Here is a 26134-nt window from a genome sequence, read left to right as displayed (position 1 = left end):
GGGCCTTAACCGATTTCAGTAATGGCAATCCTGCTGTAGAATGCGCCTGCTGAATCGTGTTACAGATCCAGCGAGCAATAGTCTGCTTTGAAGCAGGGCCACCAACCTTGTTGGCTGCATACAGGACAAACAGTGCTTCTGTTTTACTGATCGTAGCCGTTCTGACCACGTAAATTTTCAAAGCCCTGACCACATCCAGTGAAGATCATGAAGTCTTCTGCCGCCTCTGAAGTCTTCTTTTCTTCTCATACTCACCCGGCTTCTATCTTCCGGCTCTGCAAGGGGGACGGCGGCGCGGCTCTGGGACGGACGGCGAGGGTGAGACCTGCGTACCAATCCCTCTGGAGCTAATGGTGTCCAGTAGACTAAGAAGCAGAGCCTTGAAACTCACAGAAGTAGGTCTGCTTCTCTCCCCTCAGTCCCTCGATGCAGGGAGTCTGTTGCCAGCAGGCTCCCTGAAAATAAAAAACCTAACAAATATACTTTCTGTCAGGAAGCTCAGGAGAGCTCCCTGAAGTGCACCCATCTCCTCTGGGCACAGTATCAAACTGAGGTCTAGAGGAGGGGCATAGAGGGAGGAGCCAGTGCACACCCAGACCTAAAGTCTTTCTTAAAGTGCCCATGTCTCCTGCGGAGCCCGTCTATCCCCGTGGTCCTTACGGAGTCCCCAGCATCCTCTAGGACGTAAGAGAAATCACACATTATGCAAGCACCAGAAGTTATTTTAGGCCTGAGTTTAAAAAAAAAAAAACCTATATCAAGGCTATGCAGCAACTTTTAAATGTACTTTTAAATCTACTTAACAGATAAACAATCCAATCTGAATCAAACACAATATGACTTATTTGAACTTTGTTTTGCAACAATAAAAATACATTTTAGCATCTTAAATATTATGAGAAACACATTGTCCCTATAATTTTCATATCATTGGCTTACTGATAACATAACAGAACACACTGATATGATTTTTTCATCGTCCGGATGCGTCCATCACAAGCTGATCGACCACAGCGTCGCGTTTATAATGTACAGTGCATCATTAAGACCATGATATCCCGGACGAGCCCCCATCTGTAAATGCCAAATTGCTTTCTCACAAATATTTAAAATGGCCGCTCTAATATATATTGTAAACGCCTGCACCTCTTATTACCATGTGCCATGAATGTGCACTATACATAGCAAAACACTGCATCCCATAAGAAAATACAATACACCCACACATTATCTGAGTTCCAAAGCTCATTGATGTATATATATTTGTTATTAAAAGGATATGGATTCAAAATATATTACAATGTACAGTATACCTATAGTTACATGGATACAATAGCACAATAATCAGTTCATACAAAATACATACAGTTACAGTTACAGGCCAGCATACAATACCATTCCCTCAATGCATCTTATATCTCTCTCTGTAAAATCATGCAGGATCTGGTCTAAAAGCAACTCCATCATCCTCTGGTACAAAACAGCAACTGGCTTCCTGTGTGATCAGCAATGTGTTATCTAGTTTGGGGGAGGGAACTTTCTCATTCATGATGAGTCACTAGTCTGTGTATATGCTAAACAGGTTCAGCCAAATCAGACATCAAAAGGGGCTGGCCTGAGCTTCCTGTCCACTACCTGTTTGGAGTATCTATTGTTCTAATAAAAGTGATTTTAGCTTTTATACATTTAATCATAATTCCTTGTTGCAATGTCCTACAACTTAATAACAAGTATCAAATGAATCTACACATTAATCTGGTTGCTTTAATAGCATATATGACAGGTCTATCTTGCTTCATTCAAATAATACACATACATGACATTACTTCATTATATCATTTTAAATCATCATGATGTCTGGCGCTTGATATTATTATAATTATGTACTGCATGAAATAAGTGTCGAATCCATCTCTGTGGCATGTCCGTGTAAATGTGTGTGTTACCATATATTGCTGTGCTCGCTGCGCATATTTGCAAGTATAGCAACTCATAATGTGTGTAGTTTGTATGTTCTTTTTATGTAATATTTTTGATTTCGACACTAGGAAGCCAGTTACAGCAGCTCATTATCACAGGATTTGGAGAGCTTGTATTGGTTTGTGTGAATCTAGGAAGTTTCCAACATCTTTCAAATTATCCCGTCTTTTGCTATTTTTACTGACGGGGTTTGATGGAGGACTACGTTTAGCAACACTAAAGGTGCAGGTTTCTGCTTTGTCAATTTTCTTTCAGCGCCTTTTGGCTCTATTGCCAACAGTGCAAACTTTCCTGCAAGATGTCCTTAGAGTTCAACCTCCGTTTATACCACCTATAGCTCCATGGCACTTAAATCTAGTTTTAGATTTTAATTTTTTTTGCAGTCCTCAATTTTTGAACCTTTACAACAAGTGGATGTTAAGTTTCTAACTTTGAAAACTGTTTTTCTATTAGCCTTAGCTTCAGCAAGGCGTGTTTCACACTTAGGTGTGTTGTCATGCAAACCACCGTATCTAGTGTTTCATGATGACAGAGCAGAATTTCGGATGAATCCCGCTTTTCTTCTAAAGGTAGTATCCTTTTTCATAAATCAACCAATTATAGTTCCTGTTTCTCAGAAGGTTCAGGAACTCAGCTACTTTGGATGTGGTTCGTGCGCTTTGCATTTAGGTAGCCCGAACATCAACAGTACGTAAAACAGATACTTTGTTTGTTCACTATGATGCAGTCAAGATAGGTTGGCCAGTCTCCAAACAGACCTTGGCTAGATTGATTAAGCTGACCATTCGTCAAGCTTACTATCATGCTACAACCGCCTGCATCTGTTTCATTACATTCCATGCATTCTGTGGGAACATTATGGGCAGCAGGTCGTGGGGCTTCCATGACACAACTTTGCCGTGCAGCTACATGGTCATCAGTGCACACATTTGTGCGCTTATACAAGTTTGATACTCTTGCGGAATCAGCATCTAGAGTACTCCAGTGCCCCCTATGGAATTTTACTGTGCTGAATATCGCAATATGAAGCATAGGGGTATATTCAATTGAAGTCAGATCCATTCCGACATGCATTTGTCGGAATGGATCCGACAAGGGCTATTCAATACCATCTCAATCCGACTTTAAAAAAAGTCGAATTGAGATGCGGGACCTGAGACGGGGGAGAGCCGCTCACGGCCGTGTCCACCCGGCTCCAGCAAGCGAGGTCTCGCTGTGACACATCCTCCTGCTACCCTGCTGTAGCGCTGCTCTCCCTTGTCTGCCCGTGGCTCTCCCCCCATTTCCCCTCTGATCTCCCCCCTTCCCTCCTCTTGGCTCTCTCATCCTAATCCGACCTTTTTTAAAGTCGGATTGAGATGGTCGGAAAGGGGGCCAAAACCTGCCGGATTTGGCCTCGCTTCTTACAATTGCACGCGGAACGGCAGCTATTGCACCGATCCACGTGCTTTCTGACAAGTCGAACACCTCGACTTGTCGGATAATTTGGGGGTATATTGAATAGGTCGGAACCCCTTCCAAACTAAAAATGTTGGAAAGACGGTAGTTTTCGACTTCAATTGAATACCCCATAGTGTTCAAAATTGGAAACAATTGTAATTTGATGGTGTAATGGAATAACATGTTTTTAGAAAATGACAAAAAAGCAAAAAATATTATATCTTTGATCCACTATATTTTTTTTTTAATGTTAATTCCTTTTACCTATTTAACTGTTTTAAATGTATAATTTTTTTTTGCCATTTTGAACCAGAACAACTACAGTAGTTCTAGGTTCAGAATTAGATATAATCTGGTCTTTCTTATGCCACGGCTTCTTGTGTTATAGCAATGTATTAATGGACAATCCCTGCCACAGCTATATGAGTAAACATAATATAAACTCAGATTATTTATGACGAACATTTACCACCACTTTTTAGTCCTCCATGCACAAAGCAAATATAAAACCGTATGCAGCTAAAAATGACTTGCTTCATAAGAGGTGACAATAATGAATTCTTCCAATTTGTCCTTATACTCATTTGCTATTATTTCAGCTTTAGGTGAATCCCTGCGGTGCTTGTATCTTTATTAGTGCCATCTGGTTAAGTTATGTGTCTGTACATTACCAATAACTTTAATGACTTTTTACTGGAACTAGGTTTTCACAATAAGCTTACAAAGGAATTACGAGACAATGGGAAAGAATTTAGCTGTATATAAAACCATTTCATACATGCTGCATCTTTTTATGTAGGTAGAATCTCAGCAAATCTCCTAATCAATCAAGATAACGTGATCTAGTTTTAGGGGTATTGTGTTGACATGGACTTCTCTATTTATTATGTTAAATTTGATTTTTAAAACCATTTACTTTTGGACGCGATATCTGAACTGCCTTCCAGAGGCTTGATGTGACCATGGCATGCAGTTTGTGAGTACCTTCAAGTGATAAATGTTCATATTTTTAAATGTACAATAATTCTTGAGGAAAGTAGAATATCACTGTATATTGTTCACTTCGGAATACATACCATATCCTGGCAGTCGGGGTGCCGGCGGTCACACGACCGACTGCGGCATCCCGTCATTGAAGATCTTGACATTGAAGGGGTAAGTATTTCTACCTCTTACACCCCCCCCCCCCTGTCCCTGTCCCCTACCCTAACCCTCGGGAGGTGGTGGCTAGGGCTAACCCTCGTGGGTGGTGGCTAGGGCTAACCTCTCTCCTGGTGCTTAACCCGTACCCCGATACTTTTGGGATGTTGGCAGTTGGTGATCGGGCGCCGGTCTCCTGAGTGGTGTCTGGAGTCTGCCACATGACCGCCGGTTTCCCGTCATTCGGGATGCTCAATGTAACCCGTTAATTTCATTAAGTGTCTGCGTGTAGTGATACGCTAAATTATCAGTAATTATAGTAAAGACCCAGAGTTACAGAAGCAGGTAGCACATTGGGATTCAGCACATGTACATGCTAGTACTTACTGGAAATACAATTTCTTGTTTTAGACCTTGTTATATAAGCTTGTTAAACAAAATCCTAATTAACAATTAATCTTCTATCTCATTTGTCTCTGTTGGAGCTGAGCTGGTTTTCTTTTGTTTATTTCTTATACAGAACAACTAAAGTGTCACTGAGATATTGCACAGGGTTATGTATGCAGCCCTTACTTGTTAAACTACCTTTATTATATTTTTATGCTAAAGAGGGGCTTTCTTCAAGTATTAATTTGTTTTCAGTCATTTATTTTAAGAATAGATAATGAGCTTAATGTCAGTTAATATTCCTTACACAGTTAGGGCCATCCGTATGCTTTTTTTTTTTTTTTTTTTTTGAAGAGCTTTAAATTTGAAGGCAACTGAAGAACACCACTGCAGAAGTAAGGCAATATGGAGTTACATTGTCCTTTACTGAGCCACTAGTATGCGTTCTATGCGTACAGCACTGAAATGCTCACCTTAAAGGAGTCCAATGCTGTTATTATTTTCTTGTGTTCTCTGAGATCAATATATATGTATCCTATGCTACTTCCTAGTGATTTTCTCAAATAGCTCTTTTTTGTGGCTGTGGATTAATCTTAAATTGGAAATGGATTAAAATAAACATATTTTATGTGTTGTTGTTTTTTTTTTAATCTAGATTTTGGTATTTACTAACCCATGGTTTGTCAAAGAGGTTAATGATTGTTGGCTCCTGGGGGTAAATTTACTAAGATGGGAGTTCTATTTAAGATGGGAAGTTGCTTATAGCAACCGATTAGATTCCAGGTATTATCTTCTAGAAGGGTCTGGATAAATGAGTAGTAGAATCTGATTGGTTGCTATGGGCAACATCCCATCTTAAATAGAACTCCCATCTTAGTAAATTTACCCCCTGGGCTACAGTTTTGTACTGTGTTTCTGGGATAATCTGCGGAATTCTCAAACTCCTCTCATTCGGACCTTCTTCTAGTAGATATTTTTGCTGAATTCTCAAACTGATCTTTTTCCTACCACTGCTTTTTTTTCCAGCCGCCTCCTGTAGTGATGCTTTTGCTATACAATTCCCACTTCCCACTTTCCTCAGATTTGGCATCTACCCCTTAAATCCTAAGGGGTATATTTACTAATCACCAACTATTGTAAGTCTCAAATTTTGGCAGTTCTGCCTGTGGGATTTAAAATGGCAATGATGGGATTTTTGGTTTTACCTTTATTACTATTGCCGTTTTAAATCCAGACAGAAGTGGTAGCAATCGGTGATTTTAAAATGCTGCCACTTAGTAAATATACCCCTAAATGTAGAAAAAAAATCAGAGAAAGACATAACATCCCATCTGTATATGGCATTTTTTTTTTAGTTTTGAAAATAAAATGTTTTTATTGAAGCAATGAATGTTACAATAAAGAACAATTCTAAACTGCCACTTGCCAGCAGTCCATTCTCTTTGTAAGAAAATGAAGTATCTGGCAATGTTATCAAGTGTACAATACATGACAATTTGTATAGGGTATGGAACAGAGTATCATAAATACAAGTAAAGAATTTTGGAAGTTACATTGTTAATGTTGTGAAAACATTCATAATATGTTGCCTAGGACTCATTATCCATGGTAACATTGAATTCAGAGACTTAAAGGAAAGAAAACAACCAATAACAAAATTGTTCACCTTCCATCCTCACTTCCAGCACAGATTCCTATGTAGGAAAAGGGAAAGTCATAGATTAGTTGGGGGATCATTATCCACCATACAGGTCATATTCAGTATGGCTGATTCTTAAGGCTGGTACACACTACCAGATGTTTAAATGCCGGCAGTGAGCGACTATTTTGTTGAATGATATAGCGTTCAACGATATAATGCGTACATACTGAGCATTATCAGTCAATGATAATGTTCAGTGATGTCACCCCCGGCATTCCTGAATATGCAGCTCAGCCCGACATTGACTGGTTGAGCTGCATGTCAGCTCAATATTGTGAACGCTGAACGACATGCGGGAGCGCATTGTTTATTTTTCCCAAATATCACCCCCATACACACTGGACGATTTCAGCCAAAAAATAAACAATAATGACATAAATGTCGTTATTGTTTATTTGTTAGCCACAAATCACCTAGTGTGTACCCCAATTTAGTCTTAACCAAACCTAATTATCATTTCTTGCAAGAAAGGCATTCAACCTATTACTAAATCCATTTTCATTTCTTTTGTACCATCTTTACTGCTCAGTGTAACTTCAGGGGGTATATTTATTAAAGTGTGGGTTTTCAGAAATGGAGGTGTTGCCCATAGCATCCAATCAGATTCTAGCTACTATTTTCTAGATCAGTGATGGCTAACCTTGACACTCCAGCTGTTGTTGAACTACATATCCCAGCATGCCCTGCTACAGTTTTGTTATTTGGCCATGCTAAAACTGATGAAGGGCATGCTGGCATGTGTAGTTCAACAACAGCTGGAGTGTTAAGGTTAGCCATCACTGTTCTAGATGGTGCAAGATACATACGTAGAATCTGATTGGTTGCTGTGGACAACACCACCCACACTAGTAAATAAAGGATGTTGCATATGACCAACTGATGCGCGCAATTGTGAGTACGCACTAGACCAGTGGTCTCCAACCTTAACTGTGCTGTGAGCTACTTTCGGAAAATAAAACCTTTGAAGTAGCTACCCCCTCCTCCCAATGCGCGTGCGTTCCTGCGAAAGTGGGTGTAGCCTCACAAAAGTGGGTGTGGCCTCACAACTAAGTAATGCCCCCCTCCGCGTAGTGTCAGATACACAAGTAATGCCCCTCAGCAGTGCCAGATACACAAATAATGCCCCTCAGCAGTGCCAGATATTGAAATAATGACCCCAGCAGTGCCAGATACACAAATAATGCCCCCCAGCAGTGCCAGATACAATGCCCCCACCAGTGCCAGATACAATTCCCCCCGCAGTGCCATTTAAATTCCCCATTCCCCCGCAATGTCCGATACAGTGCCCCAAACAGTGCTAACCCTTGCTGGCTTCTTCTACTGCCGCCGCGGTGCTGCTCCTCCTGTATGAGAGACGGAAGGGGAGGAGAGCGCATTGCGCACCTCTCCTGTGAAGTCCGGAGAGCGGCTGCGGTGAGGGTGACAGAGTCTCCGGCGGTGACGGGCATTTAAAATATGGTGCTGGTAAGTGAGCCAATCAGGTGCCGCCACTGCTGGTCCACGAGCTCTGATTGGCTGACGGCCGGCACTGTATTAAAAATGAAGGGAAGAGGAGTGCCAGTGACTGCCCAAGCCCGTGCACTCTGAGCTACTGAAAATATTATGGCGAGCTACTGGTAACTCGCGAGCTATGGGTTGGAGATCACTGACTATGTAGACAATTTGTCATTCCAATGTGACAAATTGGTCCAATGTCGTTCTGGTGTCTGGGGTGTACCCTCCCTAATGTCGTTCTGGTGCCTGGGGTGTACCCTCCCTAAGAATAATTTAAAGTATTTGAGCTAAAATCTGATCTGCGGTATTCATTTAAGCCTGATAGTAAATCATTATAATATGATTAAATAACAATAAATAACATTTCTTTACATATTAATTCCTAGAATACAAAGACTAAAAAAACAAATGTAATCATGAAGAATAGCTAGTTATTCATTATGCTAATTGAAGAACTTTTATTTCAGTCTGTGAGGCAGTAACTAATGATGGGGGTCATTCTGACCCAATCGCACGCTGCAGTTTATCGCAGCAGTGCGATGGGGTCAGTCCAGCGCATGCCAGACGGCCGAAGGCTGGGCGGTAGGGGGTGCCACCGTTTAGGGGGCACGGTCTGGCCAATGCAGGCGTGGCCGGACCATTGGGGGGGCGGGCCGCGGCGGCTGCGTGACGTCACATGCAGCCGCTGCAACCCGGGCAGAGAAGAGCTTCTCCTGGCCAGCCGCAGGAGCTGCGCTGGCCGGGAGTTACTCCTCAAATGCAAAAGCATCGCCGCTGTGCGATGCTTTTGCATTTCTGCGGGGGAGGGGTGGCACTGACATGCAGGGCGTCCCCCCGCATGTCTGAGTGCCTGATCGTAGCTGTGCTAAATTTAGCACAGCTACGATCAACTCGGAATGACCCCCGATATCCATGCAATGTGCAATCTCGTTGACAAACAATCTATGAACAGTTTGACCAGACAACTGGAAGGTAAAGCTGCACAGATCACTTCAGTGAGTAATATGAGGGAAGTGTATCAATGGCTATAAAGAGTGAAAAGTGCAACAAATGGCCAACACAACCTAAGAACTTCAATGTATCATTTTATAAAATGCCAACAGATTTTTCACTAGGAGTGGTCACAACTGATCCAATTGTAAATTACCAATGGATGTCCATATCATACTGCATACAGTATGATCAGTTTAAAGGCACTATAATTCTGTTATGAATTTATTTTGTTTTGTTGAAATATCATAGATGTTAATGTAATGTATATTTACAGTAAATGTTTATTATTACAATTTTTCTTTTGTCTATGAAAGTTACTCAAGGCTTCCTTACGAAGCCTGCCACTACCCAACTGGTGAATATTTAATTTAAAACGGCACTTGCAGTCAGTGTAAAATCTGGCATGCTTTACAATGACTGCAAGTGCCGTTTTAAATATTCAGTTCCAACTCACTGGAAAGCACCTCTGCTCCGTAAATAAAGGCCCGAATCTAAATACAGAGCTCACCTTTTCATATTTGGTCATTCGTCTTCTCTCATCATTAATTCTCTCCACTCAAACCCATGTTTTTTTACATTGCATTTATGCTGCATCTTAGAGAATTTTAGATAAAATGAATTATTAAAACACTTTTGAGAGAGGCATTGTTCAAGCAAAGCTGGGATAAATTAATTTAGATTTTTTTGCATCAGTAGACACTTGAGGGTTAGCAAAAGCCTTCCTTTACGTTTAAGTTTACCTCACATGAATATTTATGTAAAACAATATCATTAACAAAGATAGGTACAGTTTTGCTAATTCACGTTTTTGTGAATAAAATGTTTGGCAAACTCACTTGTAATTAAACATGTTTTAATAAATTGATTAAATATTAAACACTTGGCAAACTATTGTCGTCCTAGTTGACCTACGGTATGTTATTTTCATGCAGTTCTGTGAAATTTATTTGACTCAATCTTAATTTTAACCGCAGGGTTCCTCCAAGTCACAAGGTTAGGTCTCTGTAGTAGGTAAATAATGCATTCTACACGCATGGTTAAGGTTTGTGTGATTACTGTTTATTAAAATATGTATCTCTGTGATATTGCCTTGTAGACTGTCTTCCGTGTAGATATAATCAAACCTGACATTCTTGGTGTTCTACAGTATGCTGTTGACTTGAATTTGTTTCTTAGATGCAACTTGTTTGTGTAGTGCCATGCTTGCTTCAGGTCAAATGCACAGCTAAACTCAGATGCTATTTTGTAAGTCATACAAATGTATTTTGAGGAGCTGTAAAAATAGGCAATTTTTTAAACTAATTCTAATACTGTTCAAATACAATATTATAGTAATATCTTTCTAAGCATCTAATAATATTAATAGATCTATTTTGGAATAAAGCAAAGGTGTGCAGAGATATGACTTTTTGTTGCTTGTGAAATATTCCTCATCCTACTGACTTTGAATCTAGAATCAGAGCCACATTGTCAAAGTGCTGGTTGCTCACAGAAGCGAACCACTTGGTAACTGGGGTAACTATCAGAGATACCACATCTGACCTCCCGCCTTAGGCCCTCATTCCGTGTTGATCGCTCACTAGCTGCTTTTAGCAGCAGTGCAAACGCTAAGCCGCCACCCTCTGTGAGTGTATCTTAGCTTAGCAGAAGTGCGAACTAAAGGTTAGCAGTTCTGCAACTAAAAAATTTCTCTAACGTCCTAAGTGGATGCTGGGGACTCCGTAAGGACCATGGGGAATAGCGGCTCCGCAGGAGACTGGGCACATCTAAAGAAAGCTTTAGGACTATCTGGTGTGCACTGGCTCCTCCCCCTATGACCCTCCTCCAAGCCTCAGTTAGATCTTTGTGCCCGAACGAGAAGGGTGCACACTAGGGGCTCTCCTGAGCTTCTTAGTGAAAGTTTTAGTTTAGGTTTTTTATTTTCAGTGAGACCTGCTGGCAACAGGCTCACTGCATCGAGGGACTAAGGGGAGAAGAAGCGAACTCACCTGCGTGCAGAGTGGATTGGGCTTCTTAGGCTACTGGACATTAGCTCCAGAGGGACGATCACAGGCCCAGCCATGGATGGGTCCCAGAGCCGCGCCGCCGGCCCCCTTACAGAGCCAGAAGACAGAAGAGGTCCGGAAAATCGGCGGCAGAAGACATCCTGTCTTCACCAAGGTAGCGCACAGCACTGCAGCTGTGCGCCATTGCTCCTCAGCACACTTCACACTTCGGTCACTGAGGGTGCAGGGCGCTGAGGGGGGCGCCCTGAGCAACAATAAAAACACCTTGGCTGGCGAAAATACATCACATATAGCCCCCAGGGCTATATGGATGAATTTTAACCCCTGCCAGAATCCATAAAAAAGCAGGAGAAAAGTCCGCGAAAAAGGGGCGGAGCCTATCTCCTCAGCACACTGGCGCCATTTTCCCTCACAGCTCCGTTGGAGGGAAGCTCCCCTGGCTCTCCCCTGCAGTCACTACACTACAGAAAGGGTTAAAAAAGAGAGGGGGGCACTAATTAGGCGCAGTATTAACAATACAGCAGCTATAAGGGGAAAAACACTTATATAAGGTTATCCCTGTATATATATAGCGCTTTGGTGTGTGCTGGCAAACTCTCCCTCTGTCTCCCCAAAGGGCTAGTGGGGTCCTGTCCTCTATCAGAGCATTCCCTGTGTGTGTGCTGTATGTCGGTACGTTTGTGTCGACATGTATGAGGAGAAAAATTATGTGGAGACGGAGCAGATTGCCTGTAATAGTGATGTCACCCCCTAGGGGGTCGACACCTGAGTGGATGAACTGTTGGAAGGAATTACGTGACAGTGTCAGCTCTGTATAAAAGACAGTGGTTGACATGAGACAGCCGGCTACTCAGCTTGTGCCTGTCCAGACGTCTCATAGGCCGTCAGGGGCTCTAAAGCGCCCGTTACCTCAGATGGCAGATATAGACGCCGACACGGATACTGACTCCAGTGTCGACGGTGAAGAGACAAATGTGACTTCCAGTAGGGCCACACGTTACATGATTGAGGCAATGAAAAATGTTTTACACATTTCTGATAATACGAGTACCACCAAAAAGGGGTATTATGTTCGGTGAGGAAAAACTACCTGTAGTTTTCCTGAATCTGAGAAATTAAATGAGGTGTGTGATGATGCGTGGTTTTCCCCCGATAACAACTGATAATTTCTAAAATGTTATTGGCATTATATCCTTTCCCGCCAGAGGTTAGGGTGCGTTGGGAAACACCCCCTAGGGTGGATAAAGCGCTCACACGCTTGTAAGGGCTCTACCCTCTCCTGAGATGGCCGCCCTTAAGGATCCTGCTGATAGAAAGCAGGAGGGTATCCTAAAATGTATTTACACACATACTGGTGTTATACTGCGACCAGCAATCGCCTCAGCCTGGATGTGCAGTGCTGGGTTGGCGTGGTCGGATTCCCTGACTGAAAATATTGATACCCTAGATAGGGACAGTATATTTTTGCCTATAGAGCATTTAAAAGATGCATTTCTATATATGCGTGATGCACAGCGGAATATTTGCCGACTGGCATCAAGTCTAAGTGCGTTGTCCATTTCTACCAGTAGAGGGTTATGGACACGTCAGTGGTCAGGTGATGCGTATTCCAAACGGCATTTGGAAGTATTGCCTTAATAAGGGGAGGAGTTATTTGGGGTCGGTCTTTCAGACCTGGTGGCCACGGCAACAGCTGGGAAATCCACGTTTGTACCCCAGGTCGCCTCTCAACATGAGAAGACGCCGTATTATCAGGCGCAGTCTTTTCGTGGACAAGCAGGCAAAATGTTCCTCATTTCTGCCCCGTGACAGAGGGAGAGGAAAAAGGCTGCAGAAATCAGCCAGTTCCCAGGAACAGAAACCCTCTCCCGCCTCTGCCAAGCCCTCAGTATGACGCTGGGGCTTTACAAGCAGAATCAGGCACGGTGGGGGGCCCGTCTCAATGAATTTCAGCGCGCAGTGGGCTCACTCGCAAGTAGACCCCTGGATCCTTCAGGTGATATCTCAGGGGTACAAATTAGAATTCGAGACGTCTCCCCCTCGCCGTTTTCCTAAAGTCGGCTTTACCGATGTCTCCTTCTGACAGGGAGACAGTTTTGGAAGCCATTCACAAGCTGTATTCCCAGCAGGTGATAATCAAGGTACCCCACCTGCAACAGGGAACGGGGTATTATTCCACACTGTTGTGGTACCGAAGCCGGACGGCTCGGTGAGACCGTTTCTAAATCTAAAATCTTTGAACACTTACATACAGAGGTTCAAATTCAAGATTGAGTCACTCAGAGCAGTGATTGCGAACCTGGAAGAAGGGGACTACATGATGTCTCGGGACATCAAGGATGCTTACCTTCATGTCAAAATTTACCCTTCTCACCAAGGGTACCTCAGGTTTATGGTACAGAACTGTCACTATCAGTTCAGACGCTGCCGTATAGATGGTCCACGGCACCCCGGGTCTTTACCAAGGTAATGGCCGAAATGATGATATTCCTTCGAAGGAAGGGAATTTTAGTTATCCCTTACTTGGACGATTCCCTGATAAGGGTAAGATCCAGGGAACAGTTGGAGGTCGGTGTAGCACTATCTCAGGTAGTGTTGCGGCAGCACGATTGGATTCTCAATATTCCAAAATCGCAGCTGGTTCCGACGACTTGTCTTCTGTTCCTAGGGATGATCCTGGACACAGTCCAGAAAAAGGTGTTTCTCCCGGAGGGGAAAGACAGGGAGTTATCCGAGCTAGTCAGGAACCTCCTAAAACCGAGCCAAGTCTCAGTTCATCAATGCACAAGGGTTCTGGGTAAAATGGTGGCTTCCTACGAAGCAATCCCATTCGGCAGATTCCACGCAAGAACTTTCCAGTGGGACCTGCTGGACAAATTGTCCGGGTCGCATCTTCAGATGCATCAGCGGATAACCCTGTCACCAAGGACAAGGGTGTCCCTCCTGTGGTGGTTGCAGAGTGCTCATCTTCTAGAGGGCCGCAGATTCGGCATTCAGGACTGGGTCCTGGTGACCACGGATGCCAGCCTGCGAGGCTGGGGAGCAGTCACACAGGGAAGGAATATCCAGGGCTTATGGTCAAGCCTGGAGACATCACTTCACATAAATATCCTGAAGCTAAGGGCCACTTACAATGCTCTAAGCTTAGCAAGACCTCTGCTTCAAGGTCAGCCGGTGTTGATCCAGTCGGACAACATGATGTTGTCGGACAACATGATGATCCAGTCGGACAACATCACGGCAGTCACCCACGTAAACAGACAGGGTGGCACAAGAAGCAGGAGGGCAATGGCAGAAGCTGCAAGGATTCTTCGCTGGGCGGAAAATCATGTGATAGCACTGTCAGCAGTATTCATTCCGGGAGTGGACAACTGGGAAGCAGACTTCCTCAGCACGACCTCCACCCGGGAGAGTGGGGACTTCACCCAGAAGTCTTCCACATGATTATAAACCGTTGGGAAAAACTCGACAGGTATTGCGCCAGGTCAAGGGACCCTCAGGCAATAGCTGTAGACGCTCTGGTAACACTGTGGGTGTACCAGTCAGTGTATGTGTTCCCTCCTCTGCCTCTCATACCCAAGGTACTGAGATTGATAAGATGGAGAGGAGTAAGCACTATATTCGTGGCTCCGGATTGTCCAAGAAGGACTTGGTAACCAGAACTTCAAGAGATGCTCACGGAGGATCCGTGGCCTCTACCTCTAAGAAGGGACCTGCTCCAACAAGGACCCTGTCTGTTCCAAGACTTACCGCGGCTGCGTTTGACGGCATGGCGGTTGAACGCCGGATCCTGAAGGAAAAAAGGCATTCCGGAGGAAGTCATCCCTATCCTGATCAAAGCCAGGAAGGATGTAACCGCAAAACATTATCACCGCATTTGGCGAAAATATGTTGCGTGGTGCGAGGCCAGTAAGGCCCGACGGAGGAAATTCAACTGGGTCGATTCCTACATTTCTTGCAAACAGGAGTGTCTATGGGCCTGAAATTGGGGTCCATTAAGGTTCAAATTTCGGCCCTGTCAATTTTCTTCCAAAAAGAACTAGCTTCAGTCCCTGAAGTTCAGATGTTTGTAAAAGGGGTACTGCATATACAGCCTCCTTTTGTGCCTCCAATGGCACTTTGGGATCTCAATGTAGTTTTTTGGGTTCCAAAAGTCACATTGGTTTGAACCACTTAAATCTGTGGAGTTAAAATATCTCACATGGAAAGTGGTCATGCTGTTGGCCCGGGCCTGGGCCAGGCGCTTGTCAGAATTGGCGGCTTTATCCTGTAAAAGCCCTTATCTGATTTTCCATTCGGACAGGGCGGAATTGAGGACTCGTCCTCAGTTTCTCCCTAAGGTGGTTTCAGCGTTTCACCTGAACCAACCTATTGTAGTGCCTGCGGCTACTAGGGACTTGGAGGACTCCAAGTTGCTAGACGTTGTCAGGGCCCTGAAAATATATGTTTCCAGGACGGCTGGAGTCAGAAAATCTGACTCGCTGTTTATCCTGTATGCACCCAACAAGCTGGGTGCTCCTGCTTCTAAGCAGACTATTGCTCGTTGGATTTGTAGTACAATTCAGCTTGCACATTCTGTGGCAGGCCTGCCACAGCCAAAAATCTGTAAATGCCCACTCCACAAGGAAGGTGGGCTCATCTTGGGCGGCTGCCCGAGGGGTCTCGGCTTTACAACTTTGCCGAGCAGCTACTTGGTCAGGAGCAAATACGTTTGTAAAATTCTACAAAATTGATACCCTGGCTGAGGAGGACCTGGAGTTCTCTCAATTGGTGCTGCAGAGTCATCCGCACTCTCCCACCCGTTTGGGAGCTTTGGTATAATCCCCATGGTCCTTACGGAGTCCCCAGCATCCACTTAGGACGTTAGAGAAAATAAGAATTTACTTACCGATAATTCTATTTCTCGTAGTCCGTAGTGGATGCTGGGCGCCCATCCCAAGTGCGGATTGTCTGCAATACTGGTACATAGTTATTGTTACCAAAAAATCGGGTTATTGCTGTAGTGAGCCATCTTTTCTAGAGGCTCCTCTGTTATCATGCTGTTAACTGGGTTCAGATCACGAGTTGTACGGTGTGATTGGTGTGGCTGGTATGAGTCTTACCCGGGATTCAAAATCCTTCCTTATTGTGTACGCTCGTCCGGGCACAGTATCCTAACTGAGGCTTGGAGGAGGGTCATAGGGGGAGGAGCCAGTGCACACCAGATAGTCCTAAAGCTTTCTTTAGATGTGCCCAGTCTCCTGCGGAGCCGCTATTCCCCATGGTCCTTACGGAGTCCCCAGCATCCACTACGGACTACGAGAAATAGAATTATCGGTAAGTAAATTCTTATTTTCATGCAGTTTCAGAGTGGCTCAAGACCAAAGGCCCGTACACACTGGTCGATGTATCGGCCGTTCTCTTGAACGGCCGATACATCGCGGGACCGTCGGCCAGTGTGTACGGGCGATACGTCTGTGAACTCCGTCGTTCACAGACGTATCGCGTCGGCCGCGCAGCACAGCCGACAGCCAATATATCTAACGATATATTGGCCCGTCGCTGTGTGTGTACAGGGCGGTCGTCCGACCGCCCGTACACATGCTGCGGCAGCCGGCGGTGATTGACAGGTGAACTGGGCGGGCGCGAGCGCCCGCCCGCCCAGTTCATGACGTCAGTCCCCCGACGGATCGGGCTGTGTGTATGCACAGCACACTGCCCGATCCGTACATAGATATATCTGCAGATCAATTGATCTGCAGATATATCTAATAGTGTGTACCCACCTTTACTCCTAGCTAGCGATGACTGCAGTCTGTTTAGTTCCTGGTTTGACGTCATAAACACGCCCTGCGTTCTGCCAGCCACTCCCCTGTTTCTCCAGCTACTCCTGCGTTTTTACCTGGCACGCCTGCGTTTTTTAGCACACTCCCTGAAAACGCTGAGTTGCCACCCAGAAATACCCACTTCCTGTCAATCAAACAACGAGCACTCGAGCGACTGAAAAGCGTTGCTCGAGCTTGTGTAAAACTACAAAGTTTTGTGTGAAAGTACTTAGCGCATGCGGTCTGCGTACCATGCGCATGCACAGAATTGCTGTTTTTACACCTGATCGATGCACTGCGAAAATTGGCAGCGAGCGATCAACTCTGAATGAGGGCCTTAGTCCGGTGAGGACAGGTCATGAGGAACAAAGCTGAAGACCTTTGGTTGGACAATGTAGAATTGCAAGCGATGAAGTTGATAAATAGGGAAACAATACAAGACTCCTAGGAGCACCGGCTGATGCTTTGTAAAGGCTGCATATACAGTGGGTGAGGTCTGATTGACTTGGCCCTTAGCAAAAGTACTGATTAAAGTAAAGGAAAAATAGCATGCAGTTGTTACTGTAACCAGGGCCAGTTCCGGGGCTTATGGCGCCCCGGGCGGCATTCGGGGGCGTGGCTTTATACAGGGGGCGTGGTCAGTTACGCCCCCTGTACTGTTGTAGGATGTGCGGTGCGCGATGACGTCATCGCGCACCGCACAGCAAAGGCTAAGCGACTAGTTCCCTTCGTGGAGAGGACCTTTGCTGTGCGGTGCGCGATGACGTCAACGCGCACCGCACATCATTACAGTGAAGGTCCTCTCCAGGAAGGGAAATTAGACGCGTAGCGTCTAGTTTCCCTTCACAACGGACAGCAGGCCGCGGCAGCGGGGGGCACCACAGCAGCAGCGGATCTTGCCATGGTGCGGCGCCCTCCGGAAGGCGGCGCCCCGGGCAAAAGTCCTGCTTGCCCGTGGCAAGATCCGTTACTGACTGTAACCTGTTGGTTTTAGCTAGTACTGCAGTGGATTTTTTATGTTGCTGTTGTAATTGTTGACGGCACACAGCCACCTGTTGTCTGTAGCTGGTATTGCAGTGGGTACCTACACATATAGGGGCCCATTTATCAATTATCACAGTCTACATGCAATCTGTGCGCGATATTAGGATCCCAAATCGCATTGTGGTATGTGATAATGCCGCCAGTATGAGTCAACGTAAACACGCAAGGAGTTGTCCCTGCATGTGTTGGAGAGAAGAGACTGCATCAGCTCCTTTAGTGCCACTTCTGTGCATGTGCCGTTTACTGACCACGCATGCACAGTGAACATTTCCAGGGAGTGTTCCAGAGGAACCCTTTCCATGGGCTACAGCAGCACAATGCCATCTTCAGACTCATCACCCTGCAGCCAGTGTCTAGTAGACGCTCCGGGCACTGCCGCACTTTCATGTGCTGGCTTACTCTGACTCCCTATGCACAATGTCATGTCATCAACAATGGGGATTGGGTCAGCACAAGGCGCATTAAAACCACGTTAAGGTTCTGGCTAATAGGTCCGTAACCCCTGATCAGTGTGTAGGTCATATGAGGTGCATGAGTAGGCATTCCTCTACCCAGGCTAGCTTATGTATGTATGTATGTATGTATGTATGTGAGTGTAAATATTTTTTTATATTTTTTTTGGGGGGGAGCAATAAAGGTGTACCAGCAGAGCCGGCCTTAGGCATAGGCAAACTAGGCAATTGCCTAGGGCATTTGGTATGCTTAGGGGCACCAGCAGCTTCTGCTGATTAAAATGATATGCGGCATGCCTATATTCTGTGTGTGACTACGGCTGTATCTGCATACAAAATGCTACGTTGCAGTGTAGTCCTGGAAACCACTGTAATGTAGCATTTCATATGCAGATACAGCCGCAGTCACACACAGAATATAGGCATGCTGCATATCATTTTAATCAACAGAAGCTGCACGTGCATCCTAGCCACATAGTAATGCAAATAAAATGCATTTTTATAAACAAAAGGCGCCCGACATTAGCAGAGCTACCAGCTGACTCTTGCCATCATCTCCTGCAGAACTAGCGGCGGTGCTAGGGGGCATCAGCCAAAATCTTGCCTAGGGCATCATATTGGTTAGGGCCGGCTCTGTGTACCAGCTAATGCAGGCTTTACAAGTGTTTTTTTGTGTGAGTACACAGTTGATGTTATGTGGTTGTACTGGACAAATACAATAATTTGGGTGCCGAACCATCTTTATTCCAAAATATATTCCTTATTAAACAATTCCTGAAGCACATTACTTGGGTGCAAAACAATAAATTCTGTCATTCCAAATTCTTACCCTTCTACAGGCCATATGCAGTTCTTACACTACGCAGAGTGCTACTATGAGTTGCTTCTCACTCTGTAGCTCTCCTCTTAAGGCTTTTTTTAAGAAGCCTGTCTCTTATTTTTCTTTTTTTTTTATCTCAGCTCATTGACGTTTCTATCATGGGTGCACATATAGGGGCCCCTGGCTCCAGGGAGGCCCACACCACACACACTGCATCTATGTTGTTTTAATACGTACCTTTCCGGTGTCCTGCAACGGGCGCTGCAGCCACATGAGCCACGGTAAAAATCTCACCCAAAATGGCCGCCGCACATATGCAGTACAAAATTTCTTCCGGACCATGGCAGACGCCATGTTTACAGAGACCTGCGCATGTGCAGTAGACTCTGGCACAATGCCGGCGCTTGCGGTGTCGTGGAGAAGAGGGGGCCGACCCGGAGTCTGCACACGGGCCCCCTCCTCTCTTAAGACACCCTTGTATAGGGGCAAATTTATCAAGATCTTGCAGAGCTACAGTATAAAGTGGAGATGTTGCTCATAACATCCAAATTAGCTTATAGCTGTCCTTTTTCTAGTATAGCTTGTAAAGTTGTGGGAAATGGAAAACGGGAGAAATGGTCATCCTTTAAAGTGACTGTAAGAAGCTGATAGGTTGGTATGGGAACTTCTCCAACTTTATCTCTCTCCAAGATTTGATAAATCTGCCCCATAATGTGGGGCTCTTCTCCCTTGTCTTTATAACTGGAATTCTGCCTCCTTTTCATGGGCAATTCTCCCCTTTTTATACAGTAGACGGGCTCTTCTTTGTGTGGTATTTGCTGTTTAAAGCAAAATTGGGGGTAACTCCCCCTCTCTAACAATTTTGGGGTAAATTCAATTAGCCGCGGTAAATTGTACTGTGAAAAAAACTGCCTTTTTTGCTTAATTTCTTTTGGGGAATTCAATTAATGTTGCTTCTTTTTTTTTTTGCTGTAAAATGTACCCATTTTCATACGAAAACACAGGGATCCAGGAACTTAACCCATATGCCTGTGTTTATGCGTTCGCTGCTGCGAGGAAATGTCACTTATCTCCTACTTCCGGCTAGGTGAACAAAATCCCTGATAACGCAAGCTATCAGCATAAATTGAATTACCCCTAGTGATCAGTTAGCTGTGGTAAAGATTAAAAAGAAGGTAAGGCATGTAAGTGAGAGTCTAGTAATTAGTGTTGTAGATAAAAAGTGGTACAGGTTGAGTATCCCATATCCAAATATCCGAAATACGGACTTTTTTGAGCGAGAGTGAGATAGTGAAACTTTTGTTTTTTGATGGCTCAATGTACACAAACTTTGTTTAATACACACAGTTATTAAAAATATTGTATTGAATGACCTTCAGACTGTGTATATAAGGTGTATATGAAACATAAATGAATTGTGTGAATGTAGACACACTTTGTTTAATGCACAAAGTTATAAAAAATATTGGCTAAAATTACCTTCAGGCTGTGTGTATAAGGTGCATATAAAACATAAATGCATTCTGTGCTTAGATTTAGGTGCCATTGCCATGATATCTCATTATGGTATGCAATTATTCCAAAATACGGAAAAATCCGATATCCAAAATACCTCTGGTCCCAAGCATTTTGGATAAGGGATACTCAACCTGTATAACGTATTTCTTAATAGCCTTGTTCAGCTGTCAGGCCTTTGTTGGTGAAATTGCGTGAATTTTCATCAAATTATTTAGCCTAGTTTTTGTTCATTATAAATTAATAAAAGCACTAGCTTATATCTACTGCACAATAGTACTGTATGTAATTGGCAATTGAGAATTTAAAAATGGTGCATTTCATTCAAAAGAAATGCAAAAACAGTAAGCATTGAAATATGTGCTAAATTGGATCAATTTTCAGCTCTGTGCAAAACTGTATCAACAGACGACTACTATACAATCCTTGAAGCTGTATAAAATGTAAATATTTTTTAAAAATTGTCCTAATAAAACTGACTTTTCTAACATACAGATGTGTCCACGTACAGTACTATTCCCCATACGCTACAAGTAGCATTGCATTTCATATGCAGATACAGCAGCGGTCGCACACGGAATATAGGCATGTTGAATATCATTTTAATGAGCATAAGCTGCTTGTGTGTCCTATTTGCATCACTTTGCGGACAAAACGCATTCAAATTGTAAAAGTCGCACGAAAAAGACATTCACGCTACTGACTTGTGCCACAATATGATGCGATTACAAGGGTTGTTTAACACGCAAGGAGTCTAAAGGGGGCATTCAATTGTAGTCAGAGCTGCCATCTTCTCGGAAAGTTTCCGACTTTTTAAAATCAGAATCTGTTCCAACCTTTTCAATCCCCCTGCCGTTTTTCGACAAATCGGCAATTCCGACTTGTCGGAAAACACGTGGATCTGTGGAATAGCCGCAGATCCACGTGTTTTGACGGAAGTGCGGCCAAATATGACAGGTTTTAGCTCTGTTTCCGACAATGTCGATCCGACTTTAAAAAAGGTTGGATTGGAATTTTTGGGAACGGCCAAATCCTGTCGGATTTGGCTGCTCATTGAATACTGAATTGAAAACTGAGATGTTGGATCCTTACCCCTAAATGTACAATACTGTGCAAAGGTTTTAGGCAGGTGTGGATAAAATGCTGCACAGTAAGAATATTTACAAAAATAGTAGTGTTAATAGTTTATTTTTATAAATTGTCAAAATTCAAAGAGAATGAACAGACGAGTAATCTAAATCAAATAAATACAGTGGCCCAAACCGTGATGCAAACAGGACTTTTTGCATCACGTCCATTCATTTAGTTGGGTTTTGCAGCTTTATGCTGCTAAACCCGACTGATATGGGCGCGATCAGCGTGACACGGGAAACAATTGAATATCGCCCCGCGATCTCCCGTCACTTTAGATGGGAGATCAGGCATGATTAAAAAATTGAATTCCCTCCATAGTGTATATATATGACTCTCCTTTATAACATGTGGAAACCTAGTCATTGTCATCTTCTCACAGATGTGTCCTCATACGCCTATTCCTGTAGAAGAAGCCTGGTTTGATTCCAGCCCTGCATACGCTTTCTTTTTCCATCATTCGGGGGAAATTCAGCTGTTTTTCTCGCGGCCGCCACTAGATGGATCCCGTCGGCAGTAATTCAATTGTTCTGCTGTTTGGGCGCCCAGCAGCCACAGAGGTCACATTTTTTTCTCACAGCCTGCGGAGGTGCGAGAAAAAATGTGTGCACACTGGATACTTTGCACACTCATACGGGATGCCCAAAGCAGGAGTGTGGACGGGTTTAGCTGTTTTACACTAGTCTGTCTGTTTGGGTGCGACATGCACGATAAGCATGTGCGCCAAAACAACAATTGAAGAGTGACATTTGTCTAAAAAGTACCGTTAAGACGGGAAAATAGAGGCTCAAAACAACTGATTTCCCCCCAATGTGTTACAATCAATTTTGTGTCTAAGTTTGCAAATAGTGTACTAGGTGCTTAGAATTAGTTTTTTTGTCACCAAGGAATTACCATACATTCGTAGATAGTGCACAACGATGCAGGGCCTGTCTTTTGCCTGTTAACCTGGATTGTGCTTCTTTTTCCTCAGTACAGGTTGAGTATCCCATATCCAAATATTCCGAAATACGGAAAATTCCAAAATACGGAATTTTTTGAGAGTGAGATAGTGATACCTTTGTTTTCTGATGGCTCAATGTACACAAACTTTGTTTAATACACAAAGTTATTAAAAATATTGTATTAAATGACTTCAGGCTGTGTGTATAAGGTGTATATGAAACATAAATGAATTGTGTGAATGTAGACACACTTTGTTTAATGCACAAGGTTATTAAAAATATTGTATTAAATGACTTCAGGCTGTGTGTATAAGGTGTATATGTAACATAAATGAATTGTGTGAATGTACACACACTTTGTTTAATGCACAAGGTTATTAAAAATATTGTCTAAAATGACCTTCAGGCTGTGTCTATAAGGTGTATATGAAACATAAATGTATTCTGTGCTTAGATTTAGGTCCCATCATCATGATATCTCATCTCATTATGGTATGCAATTATTCCAAAATACGTAAAAATATGATATACAAAATACTTCTGGTCCCAAGCATTTTGGATAAGGGATACTCAACCTGTATTGTGTTTTAGTCCGCTTAAAGTGTACTAGGTCAGATATTCCGAAACGCGGTCCTCAAGGCACCCTAACAGTCCAGGTTTTAGGTATATCCATGGCTCAGCACAGATGGTTAAATCAAATTGACTAAGGTGCTAATTAAGTCACCTGTGGCCAAGCATTGATACATTAAAAACCAGGACCCTTGGGGTACCTTGAGGACCGCATTTGGGAACCTCTGTATTAGGATCTTAGGATTAGTGTTTTGGAGCTGCTAAGTAGCAAGCCCGTGGCACGATAAATAGGGCTATTTGACGAGATGTGAGGATAAGTGTACTGTATGTAGACACATCTATATGTGATGAGCATCCCATGACCTTCAGTACACCCAACAGCTGATTGAAGTAATACCAATGGCATTTTCGCAAGACATCTTAAAAACAGAGGGATTTTTTAGTTAGTTTTTACAATAATGTCATATGTATTAAAAACTATACTGTAGATTGCATTTTTCAAATGAACACTTTTTTTTTTATCATCTCCGGTTATTGACCTTGCTTTCTCTTGGCTGTAGAAGACTGCCTAAGTTACAATTTGAAAATGAGTTTTCACAATGGCACAATTCACTGTGTATCTCGTCATTAATCCCCATTTCTCTCAGGATCTGGGTAGCATACTAGAGGCTGACCTACTGTCCTAATCTCGGGAATTTGGGTGAGCAGGGAAGTATGATAGGAACAATTGACCCTGGAAGCTTATGATAATATGAAGAACACCCTGTCTTTCAGTCTGTGTATGCAGTATGAAAACCTTAATAAATAGCTATTGGTTTCTTATTTGTCATAATTACACTTTTATATAACACAAAAATTCCCCTGAATTCATTATGTTTATGGAATGATTATCAAATATTTAAGTAAATATCTGTTTCTTTTAGATTTCCCACGACAAGATGGAAAAGTTGCTTTTATAACTGGAGGTGCAAAAGGTATTGGATTCTATACAGCAAAACATTTATCACGTCTCGGGATGCATGTGATAATAGGTGTGTATTTCATCTTACCATAAAAACATTATGCAGAACAGAACATGGAAAACTGCGTTAGTGTCTATAGACTTTTACATACTTATGTCAACCTGTCTTGTTTTTAAAGGAAGACTAGTAATTTCTACCTCTCCAAATTAGCATAACTGTTGGGGTGAGCTCACCCAGCTGTAGTTGGTCTTCACAGATTCTATACTGTTTATGACTTTGCCCAATCAGTGCCTGTGTTACAAACTGTATTCAAACTGCAACCCAAGGGCAGAGCGTTGCTGGCAGGGGTAAGATATCTTTAATTATGGTCTCTTCTACTATGGGACACCCCCTCAGATCTGTCCCCTCTCCCCCATGCTTGCGCAATGCCCCTGCAACACTTTCCACTGGATGTAGGACCCACCAGGAACAGGTATGTATGCAGCATGGGAGGGACAGGTGGGGCGGAGCTGGAGGCGAACCAAGTTGTCCCGGCATATTCCAGGTCCAATATAATAGTACATATTCATCCCTTCTGGGCCCTTACCAACTTCGTTTTGTGCTAAAATGTACTATTTTATTATTATTGTTGTTGAACTGCCAGGTATCTCTTGGAAAAACAATAAAAAAAGGTGAAGACAGACAGTAAGTCAGGTCTATATAATAATTGATGAGGATTATTATTATTTATTATTTATTAACAGTTTCTTATATAGCGCAGCATATTCTACAATTAGAACAACAGTAATAGAACAAAACTGGGTAAAAACAGACAGACATAGAGGTAGGAAGGCCCTGCTCGCAAGCTTACAATCTATAGGGTGGCCATCAAGTCTCTGAAATGCACAGTGGGAGCTAAAGACGGCTGAGGGCTGTGACCGTCTCAATGATGATCCAATACAGAGTCTTTGGACACAGCACTTGGATCTGTGATGCGATCATGGGTGTTTGGATCTGCTATGCTGTCAGGGAGCATCTTTTGTCCTCAGACACCTGCAGCATTAGAATATTTTCTCATCGCATTAGCGATAAAAACAGGGTCCATCTCTGAATCAGGCCTTGTATCTTTTAATAGCAGGTGTCATAAGGTAAGTGCGACTTAATATGTTCGGTTATATCCAGCGCAAGTATGCAGTACAGGCCTATTGTAGGCACAAAGATCCTAAAAAGTGCATGGTTGTCTTGATTATGCGTGACCTTACATGTGAATGCCAATGAGCTGCCTCTTCAAGAGCACGTGGATCCAAGTATATACTTTATAGAAAATACTGCATGAGTGTAATTTGTGCTCATATGCAGAGCGACAATGAAATGAGACGCAATATAATGGTGATGGTGCTGATGCACAGCTGTTAAATTGCTGAAAGAAAAAAGTGCACACTAAGGGGCATATTCAGTTGGCTGCAAAATTTAACATGGAAATTTAGACCAATACTTAATTGCCGCAGGTATGCACGCTCCTGATTCCCGTGGTATCCAATCGAAAAAAATGGTTGCGGTAAATTCCACATGGGAAATTTAAAAAGAAAAACTAAAATCAGCCTGTACCCCCCAAAAATCAAATAAATTTTGGCTAATATAATAAAAATATTTTCTTTTGGTAAAGAAAAATATTTAAACCTTTAAAAAATATAAAAAATGACAGTTTTTGTGCATTTTTTTTTCCATTTAGGTATAAACAAAAGGAAAAAGGAAAAAACAGTAGAAAAAA

General features: G+C 43.2%; 1 protein-coding gene across 3 annotated transcripts in view; it reads left to right on the top strand.

Annotated features, from left to right (window-relative positions):
* Positions 1-26134, top strand: part of ZBED1 (zinc finger BED-type containing 1) — a 506379-nt gene that overhangs the window by 72074 nt on the left and 408171 nt on the right. For all 3 annotated transcript variants that reach the window (XM_063955484.1, XM_063955483.1, XM_063955485.1), the window contains exon 2: positions 24346-24453. In XM_063955484.1, coding sequence (XP_063811554.1) covers positions 24346-24453 — 108 coding nt within the window. The remainder of the gene's footprint in view (positions 1-24345; positions 24454-26134) is intronic.

This window comes from Pseudophryne corroboree, chromosome 2 (assembly GCF_028390025.1).
Source record: "Pseudophryne corroboree isolate aPseCor3 chromosome 2, aPseCor3.hap2, whole genome shotgun sequence".
Classification (NCBI taxonomy): domain Eukaryota; kingdom Metazoa; phylum Chordata; class Amphibia; order Anura; family Myobatrachidae; genus Pseudophryne; species Pseudophryne corroboree.
The sequence above is the reverse complement of the archived record's forward strand: the minus strand, read 5'-3'. Positions and strand labels throughout refer to the sequence as shown.